The sequence below is a fragment of the Cryptotermes secundus genome, unplaced genomic scaffold (assembly GCF_002891405.2).
Source record: "Cryptotermes secundus unplaced genomic scaffold, Csec_1.0 scaffold330, whole genome shotgun sequence".
NCBI classification, from domain to species: Eukaryota; Metazoa; Arthropoda; class Insecta; order Blattodea; family Kalotermitidae; genus Cryptotermes; species Cryptotermes secundus.
Genome location: NW_019734317.1, coordinates 1,143,829 through 1,161,925, shown reverse-complemented (window position 1 = coordinate 1,161,925; position 18,097 = coordinate 1,143,829). Strand labels below are relative to the sequence as shown.

The 18,097-nt window shown below is 38.5% G+C and overlaps 1 protein-coding gene across 5 annotated transcripts in view; it reads left to right on the top strand.

Moving 5' to 3' along the window:
- The window catches only part of LOC111868539 (mucin-5AC), a 66,961-nt gene that overhangs the window by 40,981 nt on the left and 7,883 nt on the right, over positions 1 to 18,097 (top strand). For all 5 annotated transcript variants that reach the window (XM_023859258.2, XM_023859254.2, XM_033753083.1 and 2 more), the window contains exons 12-16: positions 1,167 to 1,265; positions 3,977 to 4,091; positions 9,441 to 9,713; positions 11,179 to 11,270; positions 13,168 to 13,400. In XM_023859258.2, coding sequence (XP_023715026.1) covers positions 1,167 to 1,265; positions 3,977 to 4,091; positions 9,441 to 9,713; positions 11,179 to 11,270; positions 13,168 to 13,400 — 812 coding nt within the window. The remainder of the gene's footprint in view (positions 1 to 1,166; positions 1,266 to 3,976; positions 4,092 to 9,440; positions 9,714 to 11,178; positions 11,271 to 13,167; positions 13,401 to 18,097) is intronic.

The window sequence follows — 18,097 nt, the reverse complement described above, 5'->3', positions numbered from 1 at the left end:
TTGATGCAGGTCTTGGGTTTGGCTACTATGTTTATTGATCAATCTGTTTGACACTTCCAAGCACAATTATCATCCACTTATATCGTTGTCAGATGTTTCTTACCATTACTGCTGCTATAGTCAAAGCAAAACTGAACTGTTCTCGGCAACTTCCAGAACTCGACTAACTGTCTGGTCCATTCAAAGCTGGACTTTTATAACCTGGTCTCAGACAGAATAGAACGCACCATCTAGGAGCCTTTGGCCTTGGCTGCTGTCATGCAGTGAACCCTCTTTTGTCTTTCATCCCCAGGGAAATGTGTTTGTTGTCCTTTCATCTCCAGGGAAACGTGTTTGTTGCTTAAGGTATTCCTAGGCAATGGCCCACTATTATTGCATTTCCGTGGAAGTATACAGTTGTAGGATTCCTGACACGGGACACACGGCTTAAAATCCCTCCCGGAGGATTTGTTCCCTGAATTTTTCCACTCTTAAAAATTCCATGACCTCCGCCGGGTTTGAACCTGCGTATCTTCAGTCATGAGGTGGGAACGTTACCCCTAGACTACAGAGGCCACTAACTTTCAAAGCTAACTGAAGGAGCACTTAATATTTTCATCAGCCCTTTTTTTGTGATACTTGGTTTTCAAGAAGTGAAGGTAAAGGCCTGCAGCCATATAGCACACCCACAACACCCAGTGAAGAATAATCACTGAGTTTACAAAGATATGAAGAAAATTTCTCTCAGAACTGTAAAAAGATTTTGAACAAAAGACTTTATTGGTCATGAAATTACTTGGTCACTGTATGAGATATTACATTAGTCACTTCAAAAACTGTTATAATTTTATCTGCCTTTCAATAACTTGACCACTTGTTTTGTGTGGTTATGAAACACTGTCTTTTACTTTATGATAAAGTGGGATTACAAGTATATGTAACATATTTGGCCCTACAATGACTGAAAGGGAAATGAGAACATTTATGATATGTATTAATTTGTATGGATCAGGTATAGATTAAGTTGGCAAAATTTCTGTTCTTTTCAGCTGGTATTTTGGCTTGTTGATATCCATGGTACTTAATTAAAAGTACTTTCTAATTTAAGGACAATTTTTTAGAATAATTTTAGTTGAATGATTTGTCTGTCCACTACAGTAAATTGGGAAAGTATTTTAATGTTACAGGCATTGTGGCTGGAACCCAGCCTGTAAGGTTCAACCCTGTTATGGTTGTTGATCCTGCCAGAAGCACCATGCCTGTTCACTCATCCTTTGTGACAGAAGGTAAGCAAATTAAACAGTGCTGTATACAAAAATGCAAGAACTATAAAGTGAAGAAAAAATTTTCAGTTTTACAGACTTTGTCATTTCTTTCTCATTGTCTCTCCATATAAATGTATGATTATCTATTTCGTTATTACAAAATAATTTCTATGAAAATTAGAAAGAATTTTAACCATGTTAGGTGGGTCCCTGTCATCACGCCATGGCATGTCCTCAGGTTGTGGATGGAGGAGGCACCCTCCAGTTTTGGAGGGAAGCTGTGAATATATTGAATAAGCAGTCACAGACAGCCGACAAGGGGTGGCCCTCCAGCTTGGGGGTTGGGCATGGGGCTAACAACTCCTCACTGTAAAAAATCATTATGTTATGAAAATGAACACAGAGCCTCGGACCTGGACTGATTCCTTGGATAAACGACCTAAGCTAATGAAAATGGATATGAGATTTGGCACTTGGAATGTACGAAGTTTGTATAGGGCAGGTTCGCTCAGGGCAGTGGCAGAAGAAATCTGAAAATATAAGTTAGATTTAATGGGAGTACAGGAGGTCAGATGGGATGGAGGTGACATCGCACCAGCAGGAGACTATACATTTTTCTATGGAAAGGGGAATGAAAATCATGAATTAGGTACAGGTTTTTTCATACATAAGAGAATCATATCAGCAGTTAAGAGGGTAGAATTCACTAGTGATAGGATATCATATGTAATACTAAAAGGTCGCTGGTGTGATATCATTGTTATGGATGTTCGCACCCCAACAGAAGATAAAATTGATGACATAAGGGATAGATTCTATGAAGAACTAGGACATGTATTTGATAAATTCCCGAAGTACCCTATGAAAATTTTGTTAGGAGATTTCAATGCCAAAGTAGGGAGGGAAGACATTTTCAAACCAACAATTGGGAATGAGAGTTTGCATGAAATTAGTAATGATAATGGAGTTAGAGTTGTAAACTTTGCCACATCAAAAAATCTTACTGTCAAAAGTACAATGTACATCATAACATTCATGACATAAAGATAGGAAATGGATGTTATGAAAATGTGGCAAAGTTCAGATATTTGGGAACAATGATAACAGATCGAAACCTGATTCAGGAGGAAATTAAGAGGAGATTGAACTCGGGTAATGCTTGCTACCATTCAGTCCAGAACCTTTTGTCTTCTCGTCTGTTGTCCAAAAACATAAAAATTAGAATATTCAAAACTATAATTTTGCCTGTGGTTCTGTATGGGTGTGAAACTTGGTCTCTGACATTAAGGGAGGAACATAGACTGAGGGTGTATGAGAACAGGGTGTTGAGGAGAATATTTGGACTGAAGAGAGATAAAGTGACAGGAGGTTGGAGAAAACTGCATAATGAGGAGTTTCATAATGTGTTCTCTTCTCCAAGTATAATTAGAATGATCAAGTCAAGGAAGATGAGGTGGGCAGATCATGTAGCACGAATTGGGGAGACGAGGAATGCGTATAGGATATTGGTGGGAAAGTCAGAAGGAAAGAAACCACAGGGAAGACCAAGGCGTAGGTGGGTGGACAATATTAGAATGGATCTTAGAGAGACAGGATGGAATGGGATGGATTGGATAGATCTGGCTCAAGATAGGGACCAGTGGAGGGCTCTTGTGAACACGGTGATGAACCTTCGGGTTCCATAAAATGCTGGGAAATTCTTGAGTAGCTGCAGAATTTGCAGCTCCTCCAGAAGGGCTCAACTCCATGAGTAAGTAAGTAAAAATGAATTTTAGCAGTTGTGCATCCTGTGAGTATGAGGAAACCACAGCTAGCATTACCTCCACTAACTGATGACTGACTTACTGATTAACTAACTAAGCGACTGCATGAAGCAGAGTTCATTAGAAGCAGCTCATCTAGCCAGGAAATTTGTTCTGGAATTCAGGAGTTTATTACCAAGTTCACAAAAGTCTGCTACTGGACTGTATTCTAAATTAGTTAAATTAGTCCATATTCTCACATCCTGTTTCTTTTATGATCCATTTTTCTATAACTTGATTGTGCCAGAGAATCCAACCAAGTGAAGACCCATTGTGACATTTCGTAACATGCTAGTCTCTCTTTGTGAGGAATTGTTAACCACCCATGCAACTCCCAAACTGGAGGGCTGCTCTTTGTAACTGTCCATTATTACTTGTAAAAAGGTAAAGTTGTCCCAGTGCTTCACCAATTAAGCACTACGCCATGAATATGGAGGCTCCCTTCCAAATATGTGTATTCTTGCTTTGTTTGTACTCTTTATAACACCTCAGCATGGACCACCATAGAAAACCCTGTTTCTAATAGTATCTCTGTTGCTGCACATGGGCTGTTCCTACAGGAACCTGTTTTGTTTGCTGTCATTGCCTAAAAAATGGGTCTGCCTGCTACAGTATATCCTTCCTTGTGTTTGTTCTGGTGGCTGGAGGTATGTACCAGCTCTATCAATCAAGCTGAACTGATTGGGCTTTTTATGTAATGATGTCATGATGGAGGCATAGTCCAGTGTTGAAACATTGTTTTGAATAAAAACATGACAGAGGATAATGTCCAAAAAGTTAGTAATTGTATAAATGTACCATCATCACATACTTTTAAATCTTATCAGCATAAATATGTATATTACCTAGAATGAGCAACATGTCTTTTATATGACCATTTGTGTCTTTTCTTTTTGTACCTGAGGCTGTTCTCTGGACATGGTATTGCAGGTACTTTGGTTCAAACAGAAGGATCAGTACTGGGTCAAAGCAGCCAAATGCAGCCTACTTCAAAACCCAATGCCTCTCCTAGACCTAGCATATTACGTAAGAGGGACAATGAAGGGTGAGTTTAACTGCATATTTTAGTATTTACAGCTAAATATAGGAATATATTGAGTTATTGACATAAATATTTACTGAAGTTCATTTGAGGTTTTTTGCTCTGCTGTTCCTAAGAAATGGACATCATGTTTTTAAATCAATGCATTTTTTCCTCTTAATTATAATACATATATGATTGAAGCTCTTCAGTTGGATTTCTGCATTTCATCTTGAATGGTTCATTCTTCCAAATTTTTTATCGAAGTGCTGTAAATATGTGGGGCAATCCAAAAGTTACTGAAATCTGAATTTTGCACGCGAATGGTTATGAGTACATCGAAATACCGCAAGGTGTCTCCTCACACATCCTTCTTGAATCAGTGTGGCAAGCGGCGTCGAGTTGAGTGGTTGGGTTTATTGTTGGTGAACATATTTCCATTGTTGTGTTTCCGTGAGTTTGCGGTTTTGCGATGGCTGACCTGAGAGAGCAGCGTGTCTGTATAAAGTTTTGTTTCAAACTTGGGAAAACTGCTGCAGAAACGCACCAAATGTTGAAGCAATCTTTTGGTGAAAACAGTTTAGGCCAGACACAAACTTACAACTGGTATAAGCGTTTTAAAAATGGCCGAACATTGACACTGATGATGACGAACGTTCGGGACGGCTGTCAACGGGCAAAACACCAGAAAATGTCGCAAAAGTTAGGGATCTGATTCTGCAAGATCGTAGACTGACCATCCAAGACCTCTGTAACACCTTGGGACTAAGTTATGGTACATGTCAACGAATTTTGTCAGAGGAACTGAAAATGAGGAGGATTGCGGCGAAGTTTGTGCCACGACTGCTGCAAAATGAACAGAAGCAGCATCACTTGGAAGTCTGCAGGGAATTTCAGCAACAGCTTCAAGAGGATCCAAACTTTCTTTCGAAGGTTGTCACTGGTGACGAAAGTTGGGTTTATGGCTACGACCCTGAAAGCAAGCAGCAGTCGTCACAATGGAAGAGCCCTTCTTCACCTCAGCCAAAAAAAGCTCGACAAATCAAGAGCAACATTAAGTCCATGTTGATCTTTTTCTTTTTCTTTTTTTTTATTGATGGGATTGTTCATAAGGAGTTCTTCCCTCCTGGTCAGACAGTCAGTAAAGAGTTCTATCACGATGTTCTAAGGCGTTTGAGGGAGGACATGAGGAGAAAACGTCCAGAGAAGTGGCGCATGAATGACTGGGTACTCCACCATGACAACGCACGACCGCATACAGCTTACATTATGCAGGAATTTTTGGCTAAAAACAAGATGGCAGTTGTTCCCCACCCACTGTACTCATCAGACTTAGCTCCATGCGACTTCTTTCTCTTCCCCAAGATGAAAATCAAGTTGAAGGGGCGAAGATTTGATACAGTTGAGGAAATTCAAGTGGAAACGCAAACGGTACTAAACACCCTAACAAAGAAAGACTTCCAGGATGCATTTGAAAAGTGGCAGAAACACTGGGATCAGTGTATGCACTCCCAAGGGGACTACTTTGAAGGTGATGGTGCAGAATAAGATCTAGGTAAGATGTAATAGATTTTATTAATATATTTCGAGAACTTTTGGATTGCACCACGTATTCACACTTCTGTACCATCTCGAACTAAATCCTAACATGAAAACTGGACAAATACACTGATATCAACAATGGGCGATATTAAGACCAATGTTTCCGAAACCTCCAGGCTTCCACGTCAATCTAGGATAGCAGTGAGAAGTAACAAGAAATCACGATCTGATTTTACGCAGTAGACTACGTGAAATATATACCATTCTTCTCCTTCATTACAGCCAGGCTTCCATGTCAATCTATTATAGCAGTGAGAAGGAACAAGAAATTACGATCTGAGTATACACGAAACTTAGTACATAAGAACCACAAGACAGCAAGCACATATTAATATGAAGACCCCCACCCCCCCTTTCAGGACATCGACGCACGTCTGTGGAAGGTTACACATACCTAAGCACTACAACTAACCAGTATTTTAAATATATTATACAATAAATACTTTTATCCCTTTTTTATATTTTTCATGTCCTCTATATTATAACAAATTTTATTAGATAATAAATTTCCAAAGTATGCTCACTATGTAAATATATATTTGCTCGCAATACAACCATCATCTGCAAGAATACAGATCTGTATCATGACCATAAATTTTAATCACTTGAGTTATGTTCATAGGTGCCTGATGATGACCTAAATTGTATGGTCGAAACAGGTGGCACAAGTTATGTTTGCATTAAACAAGTTAAATATATACCAACATCTGTTATCTTCATTGAAGATATCCTGACTTTCTTTGTTGTGTCAACAGTTATAGTGTGAGTAAGTAAAAAGATTAATATTGATGTCATTCATACTTGGAAATGAGCACGAAGTTCCTTGCCCACCTTGCACATGAGAACTTTCCTATCGTCAAATGCCTCCATGCCAAGGTTCATCATGCTATACACAAAGCTATGTGCACATCATGTGATGCCTCTTGCCATACTCTTTTTTTGTAAACACTTTGTCAGGTGTGTAGATCAGCCTGTGGCACATGTCAGGTAAATGGAACCTCATTTCCATATCCTACTTGGTATTTCTGTTGTCAGTGACATCACTACTACATCTTGGATAGGCATCACCAGTACACTTACCTTATCTTTTTGTTCTGTAGATCTGACAGTTATAGTAATATTTAGAACTCTTAAATGCATTACAGAAATATGCCACGAAACTTCCCTTCTGGGCTCACAAAACCACAGAATGCTCAATGTTGTATAGACATATTTGTCACAGTATTGGAATGTTGTCACTGCATATCCCCTGCCCCCAAAAGTACTAGTGTTCTCTCACCTTCCACCTACAGGCAAGGACCATTTACTGGCCATGTACAACCGTGTATGGCAAGAGAACTCAGTGCCAGCCACTTTAAATGAAGCAAAAGTCATCCTGATTCTGAAACCCAGCAGAGATCATTTCCATGCAATCAGGTGCAGATCTCACTGTTTGTATACACAGTGTGTCCAGGATCCATTAGGACTTATTTTTTTAAATTTTGCCGTGTAATGCCACATGTTGGCAAGTTGTGATGCTAAGATTCTTGAAGTTTCAGCTGTGGCTGTCTATAATTTCAAAGCGCAATCATCACTGCATCATGTGTTCTGACTTTGAATGTAACAGTACTGTTCTGACACTTGTCAGAAAATGGCAGCTGAACAGAGAGCCAACATCAAATTTTGTTTGAAGTTAGGCAAAACAGCCGGAGAAGCGTACGAAATTATGAAAAGTGTGTACGGTAGTGATTGTTTGAGTCACTCAAACATTTTTTGATGGTATGGTGTATTTCGTGATGGCAGGGAGGATATTGAGGATGCTCCACATGCATCAAAGCTGAGAACAAGTCGCACTGAGGAATTGTGAATAAAGTGACCGAAATCCTTGCATCAGACAGATGTGTTTCTGCAAGACTCATCGAGGAGCTTTTGGGAATACCAAAAAGTACTGTGCATCAAATTTTGACCAAGGATTTGGGCAAACGGAAGGTCTGTGTGTGGTTTGTACCGCATGCGCAGTCAGGCGATGGAAAACATGCCAGAGTGGAGCACTGCAAAGACATGTTACGGTCGACCCAAAGTGATATAAAATTTACAAAATCGATTGTTACTGGTGATGAAACATGGTATTTTCAATATAAGCCTCTCATAAAGTGCAGAGTGCAGTGTGGTTGAGCCCAGAGAAGCTGAAACCAAAGAAAGTGCGCATGCAAAAGAGTTGAGTAAAGACACTGCTAACCGTTTTCTTCGATTCCAAAGGAATCATTCACAAGGAATTTCTGCCAGAAGGTCAGACAGTGAATTCTGATTATTATCTCGGAGTCCTCAATCGTTTCTGGGCGAGAATTCTCTGAATTCGACCTGAATATGGAGAGCAAGGTTCCTGGTCGATCCTCCACGACAATGCCCCACCCCACAAAGTGAAGATCGTGCGCGATTTTTTGGCCAGGAAAGGGATCACAGTTCTTGATCATCCTCTGTATTTGCCAGATTTGGCCCCAGCAGATTTCTGGTTGTTACCAAAAGTTAAGTTGGCGAAGAAAGGAGACTGTCACGACACCATCAGGACATCGAAAGGAAATGTACCACAATTTTAAATGTGATTCCACAAAAGGAGTGCAGTGACTGTTTTCAAAAACTTTTCAGTAGATACCAGCTATGTATTGATTCAGAAGGAGACTATTTTGAATAAAAAGAGTGAAATTTTGAAAATAATTAATGTTTTATAATTTTAATGAACACAGTCCTAACAGAACCTGGACACACTATGTATGATAAGCCATCGACTTTTCTGTTTCCTGGGGAACAGAAACCTTCTCTCATATGGTCAGTGTTGGATCCATTCTTGATTATGTGATGAAACTGAGGTGCCATATTCAAAATTTTTTCCTCGTTTAACAACAGCTTGTCACGTCACTGTTTTCTTTGACACCATGTTTCAGTATATTGTTCTAATCCTCCACAAGTCTCTTCTGGGACACTGACTTGTCTGAAATTGTTTTGTGGTTTTCCTCAGTCCCTGTAGTGAAATACCTGGAAAGTACCTCATGTTAAGCCATTGCCATCTCCTTCCCCACTGTTGTCACTTATTAGTTCATTTGATCATCCTACCATTTGATGCATTATAGTCTTGAGATACTGGCAGTGCCTTCAAATTAAATGTAAATAAATAAAATTTAAATTTTATACAAGTGCAGATAGCCATGGACACTGACACCCACTCACCCCCCCCCCACACCCACCCACACACACACACACACACTCCGTGATTTTAGTCTGCAAGCGAACTATACCGATTGAGCGACCGCCACTTGTCTGTGAAGTTTAGTTCCAACTTTTGCGGATAGAGGGTGTTGCGTAATCAGTGCAACGAATCCCCATAATCGTTAATTTCAGTTTTCTAGACCGGAGCCACTATTTCCTTGAAATAGCTCCTCAATTATCATCACAAGGCTGAGTGGACCCTGTTCCAGACCCACTACTTTTCAGAAAAAATCTGGTAGCTCTGGGAATCAAAGCCAGACCTCTGGCAGAAGGACCAGGAACTCTGACCACTAGACCACAGGGGTGGTCACCCCACACACACACACACAAACACACACAATTCAGGACATGTTTTAGTAATATTATGTGATTTTATCACCACCACTGTTGATTGATATGAAGAGCCATTATGAAAGTATGCTCTGAAGAAACTTGTGGTAAAGTTTGTGAGACAGCTCATTCTAATCTTCTCATTGCTTAACGATCATTATGTTGCATTGCATTATAATACACAGACTTGTTTCTTAGCTCCCCTCTGAAGGCGCAGAAGAATCTGGCTCCAGTTTTAGCTGCTTTAAGCAGTGGGGCCCCGGTCTCTCCTCCATCACCGCGGCGTCCTGACTCACGTGGCAATGGAGGCAATTCTTCTGGTGGCTCCACTACCATTTCAGCTACTTCATCTCCAGAACTGGGTGAAGCAGGAGATGATTCTTTACCACCAATAAAGCAAGAACCAGTTGACGAAGGAGAAAGACCCCCAGTTGAGATGAGCCCTCGCAAAAAACCCCGTAAACAACAGCTGTATGTATGTGTTTGTACTCTTTAATTATTAAGGTGATGAAAGACTCATACTAGTTTTATGCATTTCTGTTATCCTGTATGTGGAGCAAAGTCTCTGTGGTTAACAAAATGTCTCTTAATGTAGGTTGGCAGATGTGAAATCCTAAGCATCACACTTAAGGTTGAAAAATGTGCCCTTTATGTTCTGTCTGCTTTTATTGAATATATTCCCTGTAATGTGCATGCAGTTAGCATATAACTTGATTTACAAGCAAAGATTATTTGTGCCCTGATGAAAACAGTAGGAAAGGACAGAGTGCCCTCAATTATGAGAATTCATAACATTTATAAAAGTGCTTATTCTGTTACTCATAATGGATGTGTTGTACTGCTGGATCCAGCAGTACAACGCATGCAGTAACAGGAGCAAGACACAACATAGAACACGATACACAAATATATGTAGGAAGAATGCTCACATAAAAGAGGATTGGCGTAATTCACGTGTTTGAGTGCGACGTAGGAAGAATCCTGAAAAGTTTTATTATTTAGAATTTATCGTCCTATATAACGAATACAGATTTTAGTCATTTTAGAATGAAGACATTATGGCATGCAGTACAGTAGTTTAACGTGCATAAAGACACCTGAAGATGGCACGTTAGTGCTGAAACGTAGTGTGGAAGTGAAGAATAAGGTGAAAAAGTGTATACACTCTAAGATGGTCAGCATAAACTATGGACATCCTGTATATTTCTTAGTTGTTGAAACTTGAAGGAGGTAAGCTGGTGTCAGGATCTGGAATGCAGACATTCTCCTCAACAAGGGTAGAACAGAGAGGGTGAATTACAGGATATGTACAGACTGCTAGCCATAAATAATAATATTTTTTTTTTTTTTTGCTAGTGGGTTGGGACTAAGTCCCTTGTACTGCGGCCACTTCTGGCCTATTGTACAAGCCCAAGATGATAGGTGAGGGTGATTGTGGAGCAATTCATGGAATGAAGATTGGCAAGGGAAACCGAAGTACTCGGAGAGATCCTGCCCCAGCGCCACTTTGTCCACCACAAATCCCACTTGACCAGACCCAGGCTGCCACAGTGGGAAGCCAGCGACTAACCCCTTGAGCTATGGAGTGGCACTAGCCATAAATAACTTCAGAAGAAAACTGGAAGTACATTTGCTGCAAAAAGTTATGTGACAATAGTAGCATCTCCTTACAAAACATTTTTATGAAAAAGATGCAAGAAAGAAATCTCTTATCTTATGCAATGCGTTTTCATGTTTGTAACATTAAGAAATTAATGGTTCCAGTGGTTTATGTTACTATTATGAGGTCCTCATTATAAACCGCACTCACCCTATTGAGTTTTCACTCTAAATGAGTTACTGTGTGCTGATTATGAAGGACATTTGTACATTTGTTATTTAGGTTTCTTCCATAGAAGCCATGTTAAGTCAGCATTTATTTTCTATCAACTTACAGGACTGGTAATGAACTGCATGAACCCAAATTCAGTGAAGATGATATGGAATTTATTGTGGAAGAGAAAAATATCAAGAAAGAAGTGAAAGAAGGTCTGTATCAGCTACAAAAATAAAATATAATTTTCTCCCTGTTCTTTATTAGTTCATGAAAATACACAGTATTTTTGCAGTTCTGATATGAATTATTGTGTACTGTACATATTACTTTGCATTACAGTTGCATTCTGAAGATTTTAATTTCCTGCTCCCTTTTCTAGAAGGAATTTACAAGCAAAACTTATTATGAAAATGTTAGTGGGTTTTCCTATAGGTGTATCTTTCTTGCAATTCTTTGGGCTTGCATAACATTTACACCAGAAGAGTGGACTATTAAATTAATGAGTACCATATATACTTTTTAACAACAGATTTATATCTGAAAGTTGTAGTGTGTAATGTATGCGAATACGGTTTTTAGACCATGACTTTACATGTTGAGCTGCAGAATGGAAAAATATAGTTGCATAACACTGAGAAAACGTGAATTATGTGAGAAAAAGAGGCATGATTGCCATTCTTTTCCATGTAGTTTATAACCATAATTCTGAACTGCTTTACTAGTGAAAAGTTAACATAAGCTAACAGTAACGATGTAAATTCTTTGAATGTATTGAATACAATACAGTGCATTGCTTTCACTATAACTGCGCGTATTGATTGGTAATGCCATGCAGAGGTACATTTCTAATAGCATATTGCTAAATTTTGTTTTTTTGCTGCAGTGTTCAAAGCATGTTGTTTGTTTATATACAGTATTGGAGGGTGTGTTTTTTGTAATTTTGACCCAAGAAACCAGCATTTTTAATTTAATTCAGTCATGCAGTAGTTAATGTGTGTACCTTGACATCCAAGTACTATTTAATGGGCTGCTGTTTTTGTTCATCCTCTCAGGATGCTAAGTTCAGTTTCATATCTTGTCAGAATTGTCTCCAATCTTAACAAACTGAAAGGTATAGTTGTACAGTTAAACATGAGAAATCATGTTGTGATGTGACAGTGAAGCAAAGAATAATGAATTACCTGTTTCCTATAGCCATTAGTGAGCACACTGCAAAAAGAATAAAACGGAAGCACAGCAAGAGAAATTCTGAGATGTGCACTTCTGCTTTCTTTTGAATACCCAACAAAATAAGAATCATATAAACTGTTATCAGACTTGATTTTAATTTGTATGTCATTTGTCAAACTGTATGTGATTACATCTCGTAAGTGAGAAGCAGAGTCAGTTGTGTGTGGATGAAACTTAATTCCTTATCAGTCTTTTGACATTAATTCACCCTATGATGGCAGTTATTATTGCTTAAATTGCACACAGTTAACTGAATGTACTTAAAAATACAGACTTCTTTTGTTAAAAATTTTTGGAAGGCTTTAATACAAAGTAACTGGTAACTGAAGATTATATTTCCCTCACACGTTTTGAACTATGACCACTTCGGTACAGAACTAGTTTTATGGAAATATCAGTAAAACATTTCATGAATTCTACATGACAGCTAGATAAAACTTGCTACCAAGAAATGAACACTGTCACTGAACAGTCTGTTTGATGTGAAAAGAAACTCACAAAGGCGTTGAAGAATTTTTATAATTTTTGCTGTGGCAACTATCTTTAACATATCTCTTATTTTAAGAGTACTGTACTCTGGAATATGACACTGTGTGGTAGTCTAGATGAAGTTTACCAGCATCTGAGAGGAAGAGCTACGTGGAACACGTATCAGAAGACAGTAATCTTCATAGCCACTGCCATGAGGACCTCAAGACTGATGTCCCTTATGTACTGGGTGTGGGTTCAGATTTCAGTGAGAGTAATCAGTTATGCTCTAATTTTTTCATATATTCCTTAGTCATAGTTTTCAGAACCCCCCATAGTAATTTTCTGTTTGTTCATTGCCAAATTACAATTGTTTCACACATGAATTATCATTTTTGTTACAAATTTCAGTGTCCGAGGAGTATGAAGAGAAAATCTACATACCAAAACGCCCCAGTATTTCCCTTATGAACAGCTACAGACATACTTGGAAGTCTAGACACAATCACTATCTCCGCTACAGTGATGTGAAACCAAAGGATGAGAGACGACCTACTGTGATGGACCTTGCAAACCAAAAACAGGTTCTGCAGAAGGTGAATGGATGGAAGATCTATCACCTCAGTACACAAATGGAAGATCTTGTAAGTATAAAACTGACACAAACAGATGGAAAGCTTTGTAAATGTAAAACTGCCTCAGATACAGTGGAGTCTTATTAGTTACTAAATAGTGTGAGACATAATTGTGTTACATTAATGTTTAATGCCAGTTATACCTGTATGTTACGCACCTCAAACAATACCACAACTTTCTTACTATGTCAGGTGAAATTAGCATTTGTAAATAAATTCCAAAACTAAATATCTTTCTCATGTCACACTTTGAATGAAATTAAGAGACTTGAATTAATGCATTGTGCTTGCACCAAGCATCTGCAGTTGGAGCAGTCAATCTGGCTCTTGCATGAAAATACTGTAACGTGTCTGGAATCCAGAAGTCACTTCTATGGAAACGCTAGAACAGACCGTTGCATAAGAAGTAACAATAGCGATACTGTAATTCCAACAGTGAGCTGTTGTATCGAGAACATCGAATCTCCACGGTAACGACAAACAAAGCAACGTCTCCATGGTTATAACAGAAGGTTCATTTGCCTAGCAGCGGCGAGGGTATAAATAGGCCAGCTTCGATGAGAAGTCTTCGGTCTCGGAATAGTCTCCGAAGAAGAAAGTCTCAGAATAGTCTCCGAAGAANTGTATGTTACGCACCTCAAACAATACCACAACTTTCTTACTATGTCAGGTGAAATTAGCATTTGTAAATAAATTCCAAAACTAAATATCTTTCTCATGTCACACTTTGAATGAAATTAAGAGACTTGAATTAATGCATTGTGCTTGCACCAAGCATCTGCAGTTGGAGCAGTCAATCTGGCTCTTGCATGAAAATACTTCGCAGAATTTATATCATATGTAAAAATGCTCCTTCTGACAGATAACCATAATGTGCAAAAATGGATGAAATGTGTAATTACAAGTTGTTCCCTAGCTTTCATTCATATACAGTACTGTGACATGATAGTAACTCTACATGGGTTTGGGTTGGAAATAGAGCTCGTTGGACAATGAATTATCTTATTTACAAATTATTACAACATTCTACAGGTATAATTATCCCTCATTTTACAAGCTCTCAATTTATGAATCTTTTCTGCAACAAAGCATGTTAATTTGTACCTATTTTTCACTTAACAAACTTGATTTTCATTAAAGTGAACAGCTTACAAAGAACTTCTTTTATGAAGGCCAAGAAATACATAAACAGCATGTGGGGAGATAGGGAGAAGCAGACATTCTCACCCACATCAATCTCCCACCTTCCCAGTCAGTCTGTGTGCTTCGTAATCATACAGAATCAGCATGGCTCCCAAATATGAGGACGTGAAGCTGACCATTCACTTCCAACTAGTACCGAGGTCAAGAAAATGTGGATCTATACATCCACTCCCCCATATGTCTTCATTGTGTAGTGCTTAATTAGTTAAGCATGGGGATAACTTTACCTTTATGGCTCCCAAATAAGTGAAAGTGATTAGAAGAGGTGTTGATAAGCGAAAGAAAGTAAGGAACACAATAAGTTTGGCTATAAAGATGGAAAGAATAACGAAGACTGAAGGAGCGCAGCATTCAAAAGAAGTATGTATGGCCATGAATTTGTCAGCTTCGACAGTGCTTAGTATCTTCATACAGAAAGAAAGAAACAAGGAAGTGGCAGAATATTTGTTTTCTAGCTATGAAGATGTGTGATGTAGTAGCTTTGTTTGCGCAGGAATGAAGCTGTATTGTTGCATCACAACTATGAGAAAATAAACATGAATAAAAGAATACAGTTTCATTTGCAAGAATATCATAAACAAGAAATACTGTCCTTTTTAATGCTTATTTGCCATGAAAACTTGCGTTAAAGATATTGGGAAATGTTTCTGGGATCTATGAATGAGTCGGTGGCTCTTATGCGTAAAGTAATAGGATTGTAATTTTCGCCTTACAAACAGTTTTCATGGCATGAATTGCCTTTGTAAATTTAGGGATTCCTGTATTCACAGTGGTTACATAATCTGTTGGACCCCTTTTGCTTGGATCATCAGTACTCTGTCATCACAGACTTTGCTAGGTTATAGGCTGTCTTGTCACATACTCACCATGCTAGCTTGGAGGCTGTCTGTGTATTGCCTTGTGAACCAACAAGACAATGCTGAGCTCATCAGTATGTCAGCTATTATGGTGATTTCCAATGCCACTGGTTTGTATTTTATCATTACATTGCCTAGTAACGGATGTCTCAGTGATGTTTCGGTGATACCCCAAACTTTCTAGATATCAGACATCATGTGACAGTACAATAAGGCACTAAGGTTTGAATCATAATGTGGATATGACAGTGTTGTTTCTTCTCTTAAGTGATTATCATGTGGATATAAAAACAAAAAAGAATAATTCAACATTATCATCATTGTTAGCAGTACTCAAACTGAAGAGTTAAAGATTCTCTTAAGTTTCCATAAACTTATTTGCTCACAACCAATTAATAACTGCGACTATCCATTATGAGCAGAATTTCTGCCCAGTATTTGCTACATGCTTGCAAGTTCCACCTGTATTCTACCCATAATACATTGCATGTGCATATGTGAGAATAAACACACGGACTTGTTTCAAACTTTAGTGGCAGACATAATACATAATGCAGTTAAAATTGCATCAGTACTGTAATTATGCATGTGCACTATGTTATATTGGTTGATTTTAGTATATATAGTATTTCTCTTCTTCTGTACCATAAACAGTATTAAAAAATTAAAGGTAAGGTAAAGCTATCCCTGTAACAGGCCATGGAGGCTCATAGGGTTGTGAGACGTTGAGGGTCCCACATTATCTAGACAGTTGGCTCACAGATGGCGGTAAGGCTACCAACCTTACACACCAGCCACCCTTTACGCCCCAGGAAGATTCCTAGTACTCGTTTCTGTTAGAGGCTTAGTCTACCCCAGGACCATAGTGCAGCTAGAAGGATTAGGCCAATTAAAAAAATTCCACCTCATTGGGACTCAAACCTGTGATCTTCCGGCTTGTAGCATAGTGCCTCAACCAACTACCCTGCTGTATGCAATTAATCCATCTGAAACTCGTATTTCACTTTTTGATGATCCACTGACTCCACACAGATCTGTTATTTTAAGCTTTATATTCAGGTTCAAACTGTTCCATTTCAGTGCGATAATCAGCGTTTTTCAAAATGTTGCAGTTGGTACCAACCTAAACATAGTATATATTTGCTGGGAAACAGAACTTTAAACATATGCTTACACAAGCTATATTTTGTGTGTGGCATCACAGTCCATGGTCAGTGGAAACAGGGAATTTGGAAACCTACATGAAAAGGAAGGGAAGGTACTTCATTATTCCTCTATAAACAACACACGCAACACATTGCAGGGTGAAACAGGTTACTGAATTGAGGAAGTTCAGGGAATTTCATTTGTGTACACTTCTAAATGCTTGAAACTTGAACAGGGTAAGCTTGATAAATCCCTTATACTATATAGTGGTTTTCCCTTTTGTAACATTAAGAAACTGATGATTCCAGTGGTTTTTGTTGTTATAATGAAATCCTCATTATAAGTCATACTTCATCACACCTTCACTGCATTTGCCTGTGTCTTCAAGTGATGACTAGGGCCTGGATTTTTTGAAAATGCATATGCGCATATGCAAATGCATATTTTGAGGGTTTTGGTCGTTACTGCATATTCTAAACGTAAGAGCATAATTCTGCATATATGTTTGAAATTAAGGATAATTTCATTATTCTCTAACAAAATCGGTTTTGCTTGTGTTTTGGACATCCCTTACCAGTTGCTATTCTCAACTCTCTGAGTAACGGCACTTTTACCCTTACAATACAAGCAGGTAGCTTGGCTATTTCGAAAGGGAGGGGGTGGGATTTTCCTGCATTCCTTTGACCACCACAGCAGACAGTAGCATCAGAGGGTTGGTCTTGGAGAAGTCTCTTCAGTTAATGTGTTGCTTTATTCTTTAATAGTCTGCATCAAAGAAGTGTTCGTGTATTGAAAATGCCTAAAGAAAAGTGCAGCAATAGATATTTAAAAAATCGGTGTGTGTTGGGTAATAGTGACTATTCAACAGACAATGTCTTCGTGTACTCTCAAGTTTGCGCAAAGGAAGTGAAATGTGAAAAGAAATTTCAACTTGAACAACACTCAAGAACGACTGCACATATTACAGCAAAGAAGGGGAAGAAGAAGAATAGCACACCACAACAACTGATTCTTACACAGGTCAAACCCAAGTCCTCTGTTAATACAATTTCAGCCGATACTTGTAAGGCTTTAGTATGCAGCAATATTCCATGGAATAAATTAAGCAATCCAATTCTGCGATCATTTCAGGAGAAATATTGTGTAATTAAAAAAATCCCAGATGAATCAACTCTTAGAAAAAATTATCTACCTTTGCTGTATGAATCTACTCTGGAGTCAATCCGTTCTGACATCAGAGGGAACTGTGTTTGGATATCGGTGGATGAGACAACTGGTTTATGTGGCCGATACATAGTAAATTTTGTAGTTGGTATGGTACATCCAGACGAACCCAGCAACCCTCATCTTCTTGCTTGCAAAGTACTAAAGAAAACCAACCATAGCACAGTAGCAAGATTTGTAAATGATTCTCTGCGACTACTATGGCCGTCTGAAACTGAGAATAATTGTTGTAAGATGCTTGTACTACTCACAGATGCAGCTTCCTAAATGTTGAAA